This window comes from Antechinus flavipes, chromosome 4 (assembly GCF_016432865.1).
Source record: "Antechinus flavipes isolate AdamAnt ecotype Samford, QLD, Australia chromosome 4, AdamAnt_v2, whole genome shotgun sequence".
Taxonomy (NCBI): Eukaryota; Metazoa; Chordata; class Mammalia; order Dasyuromorphia; family Dasyuridae; genus Antechinus; species Antechinus flavipes.
The window spans coordinates 386,931,198-386,948,776 of record NC_067401.1 but is presented as its reverse complement, the minus strand read 5'-3'; the positions used below and the strand labels follow the sequence as shown (position 1 = coordinate 386,948,776).

At 37.7% G+C, this 17,579-nt stretch overlaps 1 protein-coding gene across 1 annotated transcript in view; it reads left to right on the top strand.

Annotated features, from left to right (window-relative positions):
• Positions 1–17,579, top strand: part of LGR6 (leucine rich repeat containing G protein-coupled receptor 6) — a 153,039-nt gene that overhangs the window by 43,321 nt on the left and 92,139 nt on the right. The window contains exons 2-3 of the mRNA XM_051998646.1: positions 1,900–1,971; positions 4,436–4,507. Coding sequence (XP_051854606.1) covers positions 1,900–1,971; positions 4,436–4,507 — 144 coding nt within the window. The remainder of the gene's footprint in view (positions 1–1,899; positions 1,972–4,435; positions 4,508–17,579) is intronic.

Genomic DNA, 17,579 nt, shown 5'->3' with positions numbered 1-17,579 from the left:
TCTCTAAAAAATGTTCCCCTCCTTTATGGAGGAACATTTTCCTGGTTTAAGATATAAATACCTTTATTGCTCTTGCTAAGTGTATTCCACGTACCAGCAGCCACATTAGATTTTCTGACTTATATTGTAAATTCATCGAGGGCAGGGATCATGTGGTGACCTAGAACAGAATTCAAGCTGGAAGATACTTAAAGGCTCTTGCAATGTTGATAAACACATGGTAGCTTCGAGAAAGCTACTCAACCCTTACCTCATTTCCACAAATTGCCCCACTTTCCTGGTAGGATGTTTTGTGTTAGGATGCAGCTCAAGGATCAACACAGACTGTAGGTACATATGAACCCCCATGTCTCTAGACCACTCAAAAAGTTAGAAAAACACTCTCTTCTCAGACCCTCCCATCTACATTCTGTCACCTGCATCTTTTTCTTTCTTTTTTTTTTTTTTCTTGCTCTGAAAACTTCCCTGGAAAGATACTAACTGGGAGAGTTAAGCAGGCGCCTATACAGGAAAGAGTGGAATCAGATCTGGCCTCTGATGCTCATTGCCTCTGTGACATTGGGACAAATCACTTTATCTGTTTAGGTTCCGGTTTCCTCATCTGTAAAGTGAGAGGGTTGAACTAAGAGATCTCTAAGGACTGAGGTCTTTCCAAGATGGACACAGGGTTGGGAGAAGGGAGATTCAGGACCTTTATTTTGATAAACATTAATAAGATAGAGTCACAGAAGAACTTAAGGAGAAAAGGACAGGCTTGAATGACTTCTTAAGCCAGTTATCCTTATCTTCTGGCTTCTGAAATATTCTAGATGAAAAGCCCCTCCTTTTTTTTTAAACTATTAGTTATTAGTCTGAAAATTTGCCCCTAATAGTCATGTTTGTTTGTTTGTTTGTTTTTAACAGCAGTATGTGCTGGACAGCAAAGTAATCATCGGTTTCCCTAGCCTGTTTCCTTTTAAGGAATTCAGATCCCATTATGGGCCCAATCTTAGCCAGCATTACAAGCACACAGTAGTCAGGAGCAAATGTTGGAGATCTGACTTCTAGTTTTGGTTCTGCTACTAACAACTAGTTGTGTGACCTTGGGCTTTCACTTGACCTTACTTTAAGTTTCAGCTTCCTCCTCTGTTGAATGAGGATTTCGACGATGATCTCCACCAACCTTTCCAACTTTAAAATTTTACTTTTTTTATATGACCTGGAGGAAGATTGGGTAAAGGGAATATGGGGAAATTGAGGCATAGAGAAGGCACAGCTGCAAAGGCAGAAAATAGAAATGAGTCCAGGATGCCCTGCCTCTCAATTCATTTTGACCTCTGAAAGGTACATAGCTTGTAATGCCCTAGTATCCAGGATTTGAGATGGTGACATTTTTGTTATAGGAACTCCTGTTGTGGCTCTCTGAACAAATGAAGTATTGATTAAGTGCTTGCCAAGAGTCAGGTAATGGGGATATAAATACCAACAGTCCTTGCCCTCAGGAAACTTATATTCTAATAGAACACTGCTTCTTCAAAGAAAAGAATTGGAAGGGAGTTTTTGATATGATTTTTCTTTTGTACCATGATAAATATGGAAATATGTTTAGAAAAATTGTACACATTTAACCTATATTGAATTACCTGCTATCTAGGGGAGGGAGGTGTGGAGAAAGGAGGGAGAAAAATTTGGAACACAAGATTTTGAAAGGGTGAATGTTAAAAACTATCTTTACATGCATTTTGAAAATAAAAAGCTATTTTAAAAAACAATTGGGAGGGAGGAAAGGGGAAGCAACTGAAGGAAGCCTGGAAATGCATGGATTTGGAGATTATCCCTGGGCACAGGTTTGTAGACTGGACAGCAACAGTGATCCTGTTGGCAATGATCTCACTTTGTGCTTTCTTGTTCTCCTCTTAGAGATCTGAGCATGAACAACCTCACTGAGCTCCAACCTGGCCTCTTCCTTCACCTGCGCTTTCTGGAGGAACTGTGAGTAGAAGCCACTTTTTGCCATGAGTAGGGATGAGGATGGGTTGGAGGCAGATAAAGCTAGTGAAGTGGAAGGCCCCAAGACTGTGACCTGGGAGAAGGTTCCCAAGAGGAGATGGCTCTGAGCTTCCTTTAGATGGGTGATCTAAATTGGGGATTCCCAGACAGGAGGAAAAAAGGAAAAATTAGGGAGGTGCTGGGAGAGAAAGGAAATGCAGATGATATTAGTGACTGAATGTGTTCATTGAGTGGATAAAGCTGGGAGCTAAAAGGGGGAAGCAGAAAGGAACAAGCATTTATTGAGTCTCGACTATGTGCCAGGCACCTTGCTATACATTTTATAAATGATCGCATTTGATCTTGAGTTCAAATCCAGCCTCTTCCTTACAAGCTATGTAATCCTAGAAAAGTCACTTAACCTCTGCCTGCCTCAGTTTCCTCAGCTGTAAAATGGAGAGAATAATGGTACCTATTTTCCAGGTTTGTTATGACCTTCAAATGAAGTAATTTGTGTAGACACTAAAATGCTATATGTAAAAACTAAAATGCTATATAAATAACAGCTATTATTATTAGTGCCAGAACATAGTATTTTTTAAAAATAAAAAATGTATTATTCACATTCTTCCAGATAAAGTAATGTATTATCCTGTAACATTAGTATTTGTATTCTCACTGTTGTTGTTTTAGTCATTTTCAGTCATGTCCCTTTGTGACTCCATTTGGAATTTTCTTGGCTGAGATATTGGAGCATTTTGCCATTTCTAGCTCATTTTGCAGATGAGAAAACTGAAGTAGAGTTAAGTGATTTGCATAGAGTCACAAAACTGGGGAGTACCTGAGGCTGAATTTGAACTCAGGTTTTCTTGACTCTTGGCCTAGGGTTCCCTTTACTGAACCACCTGGCTGCCCTTATCTCTATATTAGAGTCTATCATTTGAGTATCTTGTCCTGCATTGGTCTTCCTCAGGAGGGAGTAGGTGCGTTGTAGTCTTTAAGCTTAAATGTGAGTAATGACACTTCTTGGGGCGTGTGTTGGACTCAGCGATTGAGGTTTATTCCAGTTCTCAAATTCTATAATAATTCATTTAGAGAGACTAAGCCTATAAGAGGAAAACAGCTGGAAAACAATTTTGAAAGGAAAATTAAAGTGAAAAATTATTAACTTCAGCTATCCCCTGTGTATTCCACATACAATTTTTTGTTGTTGTTGTTTTGTTTTCCTGTCCTTCTATTCATTCCTGTGATTACCATGGTAGCAGCTTAGGTGTTCATCATTTTTTTTTTTGCCAATCTTGCAATAAAGAATAAAAAAAAAAGGAAATCTCTCAAAACTATTCAACTTATTAGCTGATCTGACAGTATGTGCAATATTGTATACCCATAGTTTTCCCCATTTTTCCAATAAAGGGAAGAATCAGATAACATTTCCCCCTATATTGCTCTTCCCTCCCCACCAATATGGTTTCCAAGTCTTGCTTCTGCTGCATATTGACTATATGATTCTGAGCAAATCAGCTTACTTTCAAGTCTCCAGGCAATTTTCTGAAGACTGCAAATTTCAGATAATATGTCAGTCTACTTTGGAAGAGGAAATTCTTCATTTATAGCTTCCTACGTCAATGAAATCACAAAGTCAATGGGGAAAATGTAATTTTCACGATAAATATCAAAATAAAGATGAAGTGTTATCAAGGATTATTAATAAAACAACTTAAATAATTAACTCCTTTACCTTTTAAAGGAGTAAGAATTTACTAAAGCAAACCATTTCCTCCCTCCAAACTTCAGTTTATACCACTGTAAAATGCAGAGTTTAGATTCTTGATCTCTTGAGTTTCTTCCATTTCTAACAGTCTCTCATTCTGTGGTCACAATAATCTTTCTGTGGCTTTGAAAAAATCAATAAATACCTTCTGAATCATTAAAGATTAAATTATATTTAATGTTTTCACACTGAGTGCATTTTTCTTTGTATTCTTTAAAAATTGGCACTTCTTATGTGGTGAGTTTGATAACTCAGTGACTCAGAATGTTAAATTTACTAGAACATCCCATTTCCCTGAGACCTCTGGATAAATGAGAGTTTACCATATTTGGTTCTGGAATGCCATGAGACACACACATACTCTCACTTACTTGCATACACATATACATATTGGCTTTGGGAATGCAATAGCAGAAACACACATACCTAACATATATACTCATTGTCTGTTTGTCTCTGTCTATCTGTTTGTCTATCTCTGTTTCTCTGTCTCTCTCAGACCCTCTATCCTTCACTCCTTCCTTTCTTGGTCTTGTCAGTATCTTAAGACTAGGTTGAAGAGTTAGGAATAGGATGGTGTAGGTGATCCAGAACTATAATCCTTTCCCATATAATTGAGAATTGACTATAATTACTGACAAAACCCACCCCTCCCTTCAAATAACCCTTCATATTCTCTTTCCTTCTGTTTTACAGCCGTCTTTCCGGAAATCACCTCTCCCACATCCCAGGACAAGCGTTTTCTGGTCTCTATAGCCTGAAAATCTTGTAAGTACAGGTGTTTGTTACTTTACACATAGATATGTGTTCCTGAATAAGCCATGGATGGAACTCTGACATCAAGAACCAATAGTACCTCCCAAATCCTGCTTTCTCATTTGATTTACTTCACTATTTTAGAGTGTCTTGGTCCTTATTTTTGATTGACTCTTCATTGGCAGAGATGCAAAATATTTGAATTTCTCTGATTCCACTTTATCATGTGCAGATGAAGCTACAAAATCAAGAAACAATCCTCACCTTTAAAAAAAAGGATATTCTTCCAAGCTTGACCTAAGGAAAGATGAAAATATGTCCTCCCAGGTTCAATGGGGAAATCGGGGTCTAGAAGTATGGAACAGTCAGATTCATTGATTGGTTGAATAGTTTGGGGGGACTATTTTCTTTTTTCTTTTAAAATTCTTATTAGAAGAGCTGGTTGTCAGGAGAGAGGAAAAGAAGCATATTTGGAAATGGAGGGAGCATTTTTAAAAGATTGTTTTTTAAAATAGTATTTTATTTTTCTCCCATTTACATGTCCAGAAATTTTTTTTACATTTTTACAAGATTTTGAGTTCCAAATTTTTATCCCTCTCTTCATACCCTTTTTCCAAAGATGGTAAGCAGCTTGATATAGTTTACACATATGTTATCTATCATGTAAAACACAACTTTGTTTGTTTTTTATAGAAAAAACTTTTTTAAAGGAGTTTAAAGTCTACTACAAAAACAAAAACATCCACATGGAAGAGGTACACATGACAAGGGATTGTCATTCATGTTATTAATAAGCTATAAATTCATATTTTGGTGCTTTAGGAGAACTTGATATTCCAGTACATTCCTAGGTAAAGGGAAGAATCCTCTTGTTACTTCACTGATTCCATGCATTCACTAGATTCATGTCTTTCTATAAATTAGCCATAGAGAATTAAACTCACATGATGACAGCTTCCTCTTCTTTTAATATTTCAGGACAATGACCCACCTCCTTTTCTCATCATACATGATCTTGATTGTGTCTTCCTCACTTTTGGCATTCAAGCCAGCTTGAGAACATATTGTAGCAAACATGACTAATGACCTTCTGATATCTTTTGGAGAAGCTTGAATTTTTGTAAATGAAGTTTTTTTTAAATCAGGTTAAAAAAAACACATTTATTTATGTTCATTACACTTTCCCTCTCCTACATCCCAATAAAACTTTCCTTTGTAACAAATAGAGTTAAGCAAAACTAGTCAACACAGTCATCATGTCTGAAAAGATATTCCTTTTTCTCCACCTATTGTCTACAACCATCTATCTGGTGAGAAGAGGGAGGCATATTTCATCATCAGACCTTTGAAGTCATGATTGGGCAAAGCTGTGAAGTCTTGTAGTGTTGTTTTCCCTTACATTATTGTGGTCATTGTGTAAATTGCTCTTCTGGTCCCGCTTATTTAGATCTACACCAGTTCCTACAAGTCTTCCCGAGTTCTAAGAATTCTTCCTATTCATCATTTCTCGCAGACATTATTACATTTGTAACACGTGGCTCAGCCTTCCCAGGTATTCTAAACTCATGTGGACAGGGTCTGGTTTTGGGGATTGGTCCATGAGGGTCATTTTCTTGCCTTGATATAATGTCTTCACCTGGAGTACTTCAAAAAATATCTAAATATGGCGCTTGTCTTGGTTTCCCCAAAAAAGAACAATAGAGCTCCCAACTTCTGTATTTTTTTCCTTTGTGGCAATTGGGGTTAAGTTACTTGCTGGTTGATGTTAAGTGTCTAGAGCCATATTTGAACTCTGGTCCTCCTAACTGTAGGGCTGGTGCTCTATCCACTGAGCCATCTCATTGCCCGTAGGTTCTCAACTTCTGAACAGGCATTCGGTTGTCTGAATATATATAGGGTATGAAAGAGCTTTTGTTTCAGCTGCCATAGAAAATGCAAACAATGTGAAGAGCCTGAGAGAATCCATGAAAAAATAAGAAATGTACTCAAATCACATTACTCTTGGGATGGCTATCAGAGCAATACTTTGAAATTCTGGTGAAATCTTTCGTCCTTACAGGGTCCCTTCCAAATCCATAGTGCCACCCTGTGGCGTAGACGTCACTAGAAATTCAACATTTTTTGGGGGCTACTGAAAAAGAAGTCTTCTTTCTGCCAAACCTGCTCTATCCTCTAAATTACTCATTGGTTTTGCTCTCCAAGTAGGACGTTGTGCAGGAACTATGTGGAGTATTTTCTTTTTGCTCCAAGGAGCACACTGAGTCAGAAAATCTCTCTAGAAAATCTGACTCCAGAGCTCTAGAGATGGGGAATACTCATGAGACAATTCCCAAAATTGTCATTGCTAAGCTAGAAGAATAAATTCTGGCATAATATTTCATCAGTCATCAGCATTTATTAAGTATCAGCTATGTGCCAGGAAATGAGATAACTGCTAAAGAGACAAAATCTAGTCTCTTCTCTCAAGGAGCTCATAGTCTAATGGGAGAGACAATGTGAAAACAACTGTACACAAACAAGATATAGATAGGATAAACTGGAGATAATCAATAGAGGAAAAGCAACATCATTAAAGTACATCAAGAAAGGATTTCCATAGAAGATGGATTTTAGCTTGGATTTGAAGGACGCTAGGGAAACAGGAGGTGGAGATGAGGATGGAGAGAATTCCAGACATAGAAACCCCAATGAAAAAGCTGTCTTTAAAATTCAAAATCCCCCTTCCTTGACACAAAAGGTCAGGGTTCAGAAGAGTATCTTTGAATTCCCCTCTCAGGCCACATGCAAAGCATATGTCACTGTCAATTTCTTCTGGAGTTGTGGGTAGAGAGACACCCTCTTTTCCTTCCCACTTCAATACTTTGATTAAAAAAGGCTTAGAGGAAGTCCTGAAGATACACAAAGAGAGGTAGGTAGATTGACCAACACAGATCACACAGGATACCGAGTGACTCTTAGTTTTAACTCTTAGCCAATTAATCACTCATCAGGAGGCAGCCTTAGTTTCTAAATCCAGTCAGTATGAAATTATGGCCATGGTCACATTCTTATAGGATGGGGGATGGGGTGCTTAATTTACAATCCATGGATAGATTTCAGAGGGTAGTTAACTTGGATAGGAAAAATTACATCTTTATATTCACTAACTTCTAGCAGAAATTTAGCATTTCTTTCAATTATAATAATAATAAACCTCAACAAAACCCAACATGATTCTGAATAGAGGTTCATATTTTCATCAGACTGCCCAAGGCATCCGAGACTCTAAAAAAGTTAAATACCTCTGATGTAGGAAGTACCCCTCAATTGCCTTTAGGCTATTGCTCACACCTTATAATTTTTTACATAGAAAACACTTTTTCTATGAAGATTGAAATAAAGGCTCTTCCATACTCCCCAAGCATTTAGTCAATAGCATTCTTGTTCAGAAGTTAGAAGCCCTGCTGCTTTGCCTAATCTTAATTGGGAAGCAATCTCTACTCTAATCCTATTCTAATCACTGCCCACCCCACCTCACTTACACATTTATATACTGTTATTTATCCAGCCTTTCTCCTTCCTCTGAATTTTCTCTTTTCAGAATTCCTCTGAAAATTCACTTTTTTTCCAGTTTTTTCCTCACTATAAAAAGTCCTGCTAAAAATATTTCTATGTATCTGGGAACCTTTCCCCACCGTTTTTGTTCCCTTTAGGCTACATGCTAAAAGTGGCATTGCTAATTAAGGGAGATAGTTCTTTTCTTATTAGCGACCATCTTTGCACCTGTATCTTCTCATGTGTATGAGTGCTGAGCCCAGAATAAACTTGGATTCTCTCAATTATATCTTATTTTTCTCCCCTCTAAAGAGGAGCTAGGAACATTTCTAAACAGAAGGAATCTGGTTTGTTTTTCCTTCTTCCTTTCTTCTGAGGTCTAACCTCAGTGTCTCTGGCTATAATTTTAGTCCAGTTACCCTGGTTCTATTGTCAAAAGGAGAGGAAGTTCGTTGGGTTCTCATTTTTAGTATAATCAATCATGTCTTTTCAGAGACTAGAAAAAGGGTTATTTGTCTGTTCCCTCTTAGCTTTCTCTTCTCCAGACTTGATCTTCATAGTTACTTTACCTTTCCTTTTAGGTGTTACTTTTCAGTAGAAGAGACAGTTGGAAAGAATATTCATATTCCCTTCTCACACTGATTCCATCTCGTTTTTCCTTGCAATTGTTCTGATGACAGATACTGAAAAAGCAAAAGACCATCTTTTTGTATTTGTCTGTAACCTGAAAAATGTCCCTCTTCCTTCTCCCTTCTTTACCTCCTTTCCTTTTTCTTTTTCTCTCTCATCTTCCCTTCTTTTTCTCCCCCTCCTTGTTCTTCTGCTTCTCCTTCTCTTTTTCTCTGTCTCTCTTCCTCTTTCTCTACATTCAGTTTGTTGTTAATTTTGTCCACTCTCCTACATGCATACCTCCCCTATTCTCTCTTGGTTCAAGCTCTCATTAATTCTAAATGGGACTGTTGGAATTAGCCTCCTAACTAGTTTCCCTTCTTTGAATTTCTCCCCTCTGCAATTCATCCTCCATTCAGATGCCAGAGTAATCTTCCTAAAACCTGACCTCGTCCTTCCCCTTTTCAAAAATTTCTAGTGGTTTCCTATTGTCTCTAAAATACAAACTCTTTAATCTGAAATTTAAAGCACTTCATGATCTGATTCTGTTCTACATTTCCCAACTTATTTCACATTAATCTTTTTCATAGACTCTACATTTCTGCCAAATAGCCCTACTTGGTATTTCCCAAACTTGGTATTCCATCTTGTTGTCTTTTATATAGACTATTCCTATTTGGAATAGCCTGGAATAGTCTCCCTTCCTCATCACCAGTTTTTAGAATTCATATCACTTCATTCAAAGTTCAACTTGGGGACTACCTTTTACATTGGGACTCTTAACAGTTTTTTAAAAAATATATTCTGTTGTCACTGTGCTAAAACCTAGACACTGTATCTCAGAATAATATTTTTAAATACATAAAATAAAATACACAGAATTGCAAAGGTATTTAATTATAATGAACTACAGTTATCAAAAAGATCAAATAAACAAGTTAGCCAAAGTCTCTGAAATCTATTCATAGACTAGGTTTCCTCATTCCTACATCAGGGTTCTTAACAGTGTTTTTGTATCCTGTTGTCAGTGTGCTAAAGCCTAGATACTGTATCTGAGAATAATATTTTTAAATACTTAAAATAAAATTGCAAAGGGAATTACTTGTAATGAACTACAGTGTATCGAAATACTAAAAAAACAGATTATCTAAAGTCTCTGAAATCTATTCATGGTCTAGGTTTCCTGATTCCCCCTGGTTATTAGTCCTGCCTCCTTCCTCGAATGATTTTGCATTTTTTGATTTCTTTGACATGTTTTGTGCCCCAAGTAGAAAATAAGGTCCTTGAAAGCAGGAACTAATTTTGTTTTCCCTTAGTCTATTCATTGTTTTACCTACAGCAAATACTTAAATTTTTATCGATGAATTGAATTCTCTATTCAAACTGCCTCCCAGCCTGTCCCAATCTCATGGTTTTTGTGACAGGCAAAATTCCCTTTAATCCAGCCTAGAGGGATTAGCTAGTGGGACAAAGAAATTGATTCTCTACAACTGTAAATCCCATACTCACCTTGTCCAAGTGCCTCTGAGGCATTGAAGAGACCAAAATGGAAGTTAGCTTTAAGGATAAATTGCCCAGGGAGTATGAAATAGGAAGATAGGAACTCAGGAAGACCTGAGGCCATAAAGCTTGGGTGAGATAGGTTCTCTAAGTAGGGAGAAGTTGTCCTACAGGGTAGAATTCTGCAAAGTCAATGAGGATCGTGGGTGCTGATCACCAAAGAACAGTAGAGTCTTTAGGTCTTCCATAGTGATGTCCCTGCTCCTCTCCATGGTTCCCAGCTTTAGAATCTTTCGCCTCCATCTTCATCTCCCTGTACCACTGTCTATTCCCCCACCTTTTCTTTCTCAGTGTGTTTCCATCAATGGCTGTTTCTGTCCAATTCAACCTCTCTTTTTCTTTCGTCATTTCTCTTCCCTTTCTGTGTCCTGATTTCCCCCTGCTCCTGAGGCTCAGTCTTGGTCTGTCTCTTGCCCTCAGTTTCTCCCTAGCTCTCTTCCCCATCTCCCCCCACCCTCACTCAGTCCTCAGATCTCTCTCTCTCTCAGTTTGTCCCTCATCCATTGTTTTTCTCCTAGTCTTTGATTTGCTATTTCTCTGCCTCGGGAGGGCTGTCTGTTCCTCAGGGTCTCTGTTGAGCGAGAATGTAACCTCTTCTCTCCTTCAGTCTACTGCTTCCCTCTGTCTCCGTCTCTCTCCCAATAAACATCCAGCGCCTGGGGGGGACATTTTGAACCCGACCGCAGCAGTGCAAACGAGAGGGTTGGCGAGGGTTGACGGCAGGCCGAGGCCTGCACCCCGGGATTAGAGAGTGGGGCTCTGTTGGCTGGGCTTTTAGAAGATGTGAAGCTCCAGTCTCTTCCCTAAGTCTCCAGCTTAGAGATGAGCTGCCTTTCTTCTTAGCCTGAATTAGGCAATAAATCAAAGGCGCTGAGCAAAACCGCAGCCTGCCCGCCCACCCCCTTTCCACCAGCAGAGCTCTTGGTTGAAGAAGCCGTGGGGCCGGGCGAGGTTCAGGGTGGGAGCACTAGTTCCAGCATCCCACTGGAATTTGGCTGTTTGGGGCCAATCCCATGATCCCACATCCCATCCTTTCCAAGATTTGCCAGGTCCTATAGAGCCCAACCTGTCTAGCTCCCTGTCTCCAGGGATTCCCTTTAATCCAGCCTAGAGGGATTAGGGAGTGGGATAAGAGAATTGATTCTCTTGCTAAAACTCTTTAGAACTGGAGATCCTATACTTACCTTGTCCAAGTGCCTCTGAGGCACTGAAGAGACTAAAATGGAGGTTAGCCATAAGGATAAATTGCCCAGTGGGTATGAAATAGGGAAGATATGAATTCAGGAAGATATGAGTTCAAATCTAGTCTCAGACATTGACTAGGTGTGCGATCTTGGACAAATCACTTAACCCTGTTTGCCTCAATTTACTCAACTGTTAAATGGGGATCATACTGGTACCTACCTCCCAGAGTTGTTGTGGAGGATCAAATGAGATAATATTTGTAAGTCCCTTAGCACAGTGATTGGCATATAGTAGGTTCTATATAGATAGTATTAGTTTTCTTTAAAAAATTTTTTTTTGCAATTACATATTAAAACACTTTTTTTTACATTAAAAAAAGTTTTGAAGTTCAGATTCTATCTTTCCACTCCCCTTCCCTGGGATGGCAAATTATCTAATATAGGTTACAGTATTAGTATTCTTGCCTGAGTTCTCACAAGTAGTAAATGCAAAAGTTAGGCCTCAAACTTAGGCCCACTGACTCCAGGAACCACATTGTCTCTTGGATGAGAGGATAAAGTTCTCTATCTTCAATAAGTCATTTCAGCTCTTTGTGATCCTATTTGGGGTTTTCTTGGCAGAGCTACTGGAGCCATTTCCTTCTCCAATTCATTTTACAGATTAGGAAACTGAGGGAAACAGTTTAGTGCCTTGACCAGGGTCAAGTATCTGAGGTCAGATTTGAACTTACGATCTTCCTGACTTCAAAGTTGGTGTTCTATCTACTGTGCCTCCTAGCTGCCTTCAATATTTCCCACCCCCAGTTTTAGAGGCTTTGTAGAGAGGGACCTGGATGAGATAGGTGATGGAGGTACTTGGCAAGCTCTAGGAGGAATGACCAGAAGGATATGGACGAGCAAGACTGATTCAGGATTGTCCGGTTTTACCCACCTACAAGGCGACTCTACCCTTCTGTTTTCAGATCCCTGAAAAGAAAATGTGCAATAAGAATCTTTTATAATTAGAATATTATTGGGTAGTTCCTCCTGTCAGCCTCTGCTTCCCCAGACTAAAGCATCTTACTTCCATCTATGTCTCTAGTTATCTGTGTCTGACTGGCATTGATTTTTTAATTGTTAATATTTTGTTTTTAAACTGACTGAATCACTTTGCTATTCAGTAATTTTAATCATAGCTAACTCTTAGTGACCCCAGTTGAGGTTTTCTTGTCAAAGATACTGAAGTGATCTGCAATTTTCTTCTCCAACTCATTTTACAGATGAGGAAACTGAGGCAATAGGGTTAAGTGATTTGGGGAGGGTCACACATCTAGTGTCTAAAATCAGATTTGAATTCAGGGTGCTCACAATTCTAATAAAGGGAGGTAACACATAGAAAGGTTTCAGTCTCAAGTTTGATGCACAGGTCACATGGTCTTTAGGGTGTAGAGGTTAACCAATGCATCTTTAAAAATAGCCTTTCCACTGATAAAACCACACCCATTTCTTTTTAAATTTTATTTATTTATTTTAATACACTACTTTATGAATCATGTTGGGAGAGAAGACAAACCATGGGAACAAAGGGGAAAAACCATGGGAGAGAAAAAAAAAACCAGAAAAAAAAAGTGAACTTAGCATGTGTTGATTTACATTTGATCTCCATAGTTCTTTTTCTGGGTGCAGATGGTATTTTCTGTCCCAAATCTGTTAGGATTGCTTTGGATCACTGAACCATTGAGAAGAACCAAGCCTTTCATAGTTGATCATTGCACGTTCTTGCTGTTATTGTGTACAATATATTCCTGGTTCTGCTTGTTTCACTCAGCATCAGTTCATGTAAATCTTTCCAGACCTTTCTAAAATCAGCCTGTTTATTATTTTTAATTGAACAATAATATTCCTTTACCTTCATATACCACAACTTATTCATCCATTTCCCAATTGATGGACACCTACTCATTTTCCAATTCTATTATACTACAAAAAGAGTTGCTACAAATATTTTTGCACATATAGATTAGAATTAGTACTCTGTTGGTACCTCTAGATTAGGTCAGTATCTCAGTCAGTATGATGCAGCTACCTAGAAGAGTCAAAGAAGAGAAAGTCTAGATTTTTAGTCTGGTTCTCTTCAAAATCATCATGATGAGCATATCAATAGAGAAGATAACAAAGTCAGCAATGCTTCCTTGTATTCATAAGAAGGCAAAACACACCAGAAGAAATCAGAAATATATACTGCAGTAGTTGAAAATACTTCAGGAAAGATGGCACTGACCACTAATGCCAACAAATTACACACGTGCATGAAATGGACTGAAGACAGGAATAACTTCTTTTTGTTCCAGCATTATATCATAACAAAATTGGAAACAGATGTTACCAGTTATAGGTAAATGCTTCATGCTTGCTTTTTGTCAAAACTCAAAATTGTTTATTTCCACTCCAATCATATAACAATGTATTACTAGCCAATGCAGAAATAACCTTATTTCTAAACCTAGATTTGTTGAAATACAGGAGCTATTAAAATATGAAGAGGGAAAAGCAGTTCTTGAGATTATTGAAGATCTTAATGCAAACTTCAATAAGTATCTAATAATGAAACATAACCAAAACACAACAAAATTATGTTTAGCAATGAAACATAATAGATATGTTTCAAATCGCTTTGAAAAAGAGATGAGAGTACCGAACTTCAGAAAGTCCTTATTGAATTTCATGGCATGAATCCAGTTTGCCAACTATACCAAAGCAATTTTTAAAAGCTGATATTTGCTACAATCATTGTGAATAAATGTACTCTCCTACAATATTTGATGGAAAGTGTAAAAAATATTTTAGAACCAGCATGGAGTGTTTTTCCAATTATATCAAAATGTCATTTGCACTCAAGTATAAAATTTTTAATGTGTGCCAAGGAAACAGAAAAACCAGTGGCTTTGAGAATGAATTTGGACTTCAAATTAACCAATGGATGAAAGCAATACTTACTGTGATTTCCTCTGAGCAAGATACACTGAACATCAATTTATCAAGGAGAAACCATGGCTAAATCTGGTTTCTTTAAAAAGCAAAAAACAAAACTCAATTATCTCTTTTTTAAAAATTGAGTTCTAAATTTCTTTTTCCCCTCCAGATCAACCACAGCCATTTAGAAAGCAAGTCACAAAGAAAAAGAAAGCAAGTCACATGATACGCATTTATAAGTGAAGTCATGGAGAACTTATTTCTATATTAGCACGGGTGAATATGTTAAGAGACTTATAGGTGTCCTGAAGAAAAATTCCAGTAGGAGGAACACAGTCAAAGTAACTGAAATCTATGCAATACAAGTCTTAATGAACTCTTTCAGAAGTATAAAATGGAGCATGACAGACCTGGAAAGTGCCCTAACAAAAAATTGTATAAAAATTAATGAAGCTCAGCCCCTCCCCCAAAAGACAAATACTTCCTCATCAAAAAAGAAGATTGATATTATCAGTTTACATAATAAATGTTTTTTTTAAATCTGAAGAAATAGTTTTAAAACAAGCATACATCACTTAATTGAACAATGGTAAAAGCTAATAATAAGCACTCACCATTGTATCTGTCAAATGTAACCCAAAGTGGTTTACCTCCAGATGGAGCCTGTGAAATTTTCAAGATCCAAAAGAAGAATCATAATATCTCTGTGGGAGATGTTCATATGAACTCAGACAACAATATATCAATAAGTAAGCAGCAAACAAACATTTGAGTCATGTGGACGATTCATGTCTGAGTCATCATGTGGATGATGAGCACCAGCTCATCCCAACCAGAAATTGCACAAGACTCATTTTTTATGGAGCCTGTAGTTAGTGATTGATGGAGATTGTGCAAAGAAACAGTAGAAAAGGCAGCACATCACTTCAGGGGAGGGGGAAAATTTTAGCACCTGTTGAGTATCTGACAAGATGTTTCCTGGGTTGCTCGAAGTAGACCCAAGGTAGCCCAAAAGTCTTAGTGCAGTTTATTAAACCTTAAAACTGCATTAAGATTTTTGGGTCGCCTCATGTAAGACTTCCTTTCATGACCTGATATACATCCCCTTAAACTATTCAGACTTTAACCTTGTTCCCTAGAACCCACCCATACCTGTCCATTTGTGTCATTCTTGCCCACGTCCTCTCATTGGTTTACCAAAGGGGCTCTATACAGTGGGTTGGAGGCTTTTCTGATTTTTTTTCTTGATGTTTCAAACTACCAGTGGAGCATTCCATCTGGCATCCCTCTCTCTGGCCATAGAACCAATCATCTCCCTTTCTTATCATACATTTTCTTAATGACATCTTCTTTCTCAAAGTCTTTCCTGGTTGCATGCTGCATCCGGCTCACACCCACCCCTTGTCTCTCCATTGCCCTCTGTGTGATATTCATTTTCCATCCCTCCAAGGCTGTTATGTTCTATATCTCTGCTGTCATGCAACAACACTGGTATATTGATATTAAAAAGATGGGCCTTTGTTTCTAGGACAAGTTTGGAGTCATTAAAAGATCTCTACTAATTCTCTGAGCACTCTAGTCCACTGATCTCCTCTTGTTTTGTTTGTTAACTAGGTGATTTTTAAAAAAAAGTTAAGCTCCCTTTTAAAAAAAAATTATAAGTGCTGTTATCTATAAAATAATTACACAAAACATAATTATAAACATATAAAACAAGGAGCAAAATCTCACCAGAATCTTCCCAGCCATTAAAAAGGCAGAAGCAAAAGAATCTACAAACAAGAAACAAACAAATAAGATGTTTTTGTTCTGGGCTCCCTTCCAGGCCTAGCTCTGGCCCTGTTTTTCTTCCTTCTTTCTTTTCTTCTATGCTTAACAATATAGCTTTAGTCAATGTGTCTGTGCTAAGTCCCTTTTGTATTGCTTTCATATATGTGTGTCCATAAGTTTCCAGATTTTTATGGTACTATAATATTCCTTTATAGAAACAGACCATTATTTAGGCATTTTGCTTAATTAATTTAACTTTAATTAAGGTAATTAAGGAGGGATTTTTTTTTTAATCACATTAGGTTCAAAGCTTAGATGGCCACATTGATAAGCGTGCAGAGCTGGTTCATTTGACCTGCTCTCACCTTTTCTGCTTATTAGCCATTCCTGCAGGTGCATCTCAGACTTCTCTGAGCCTGCCTAGTCCTCGCAGGAAGATGACCTTAAGGGACCTTCTTGATTCTGACCCCATAGTCGTGAGAGAAGAAGGAAATAGAATTTCTTTTTCCAAATCTCAATCAGAATATGTTAAAGCAATGTTTTCTTGGTTGGGGAGTATTTCAGTTCATTTCCAGTTGAATGGGGAATGGAAGGAAAAGGGAAAAGAATAAGAATTTATTAAGCACCTATTGTGTGCCAGGCAGTGTACTAAATGCTTTACAAATATTATCTTCATTGATCCTCAAAAACCCTGGGAAGTGGTGCTAGTATGATACCCCTTTTAGACAATTGAGGAGTCTGAGCTTAGTGGTTTGCCCACTTACAGCCTGTAAGTGTCTGAGGCTAGATTTGAACTCACTCCAGCCCACTGCTCTATCCTCTGTAACCTAGATAGAGAAATGAGAAGGAGAACATAAGATCGAGTGCCACATTAAAGGAAGCAGGCTTGCTCTGTATTGTCTTTATCAATTTCTCCAAATATAAACAGAAGGAGGGATGTGGTCATCACAACTCGATAGTCAGATTAGATCTGGAGTAGCCTGTTCCAATCCAAGCACCGCTTTTTAGAAGGGACATTGACAAGATGGAATAAAGCCATAAAAATGAAACAAGAATGATGAGAGGGAGTGAAAACATATCATTTATTTTTAGGAGTTTTGGAGGTTTAGATCCCCCCAAAAAGAATATTTAATGGGAGACATGACAATTAACTTCAAATTTTAAAAACTGCCACATAGAAAGTGATAGAGATAACAATAAAAACATAGCACTTTAAAGTTTATCTAGAACTTTAAAGACATCATCTTGTTACCTCATTTATTCTCCTGCATTTCTCCATTAAGTATGTAATTATTAATGAAATAATTATTAAGTGGGTCTTGGAGGATGATCCTAGCTTTCTCAGGAATTTGCCACAACCTAATGTATAAGAAATAATAATGGTTCAATCTTATTTAGGTTTATAAAACACTGTTCAAAACACTCTGAGAAGAGCAATACAGATGCTGTTCTCCCCATTTTAGAGATGATAAAAC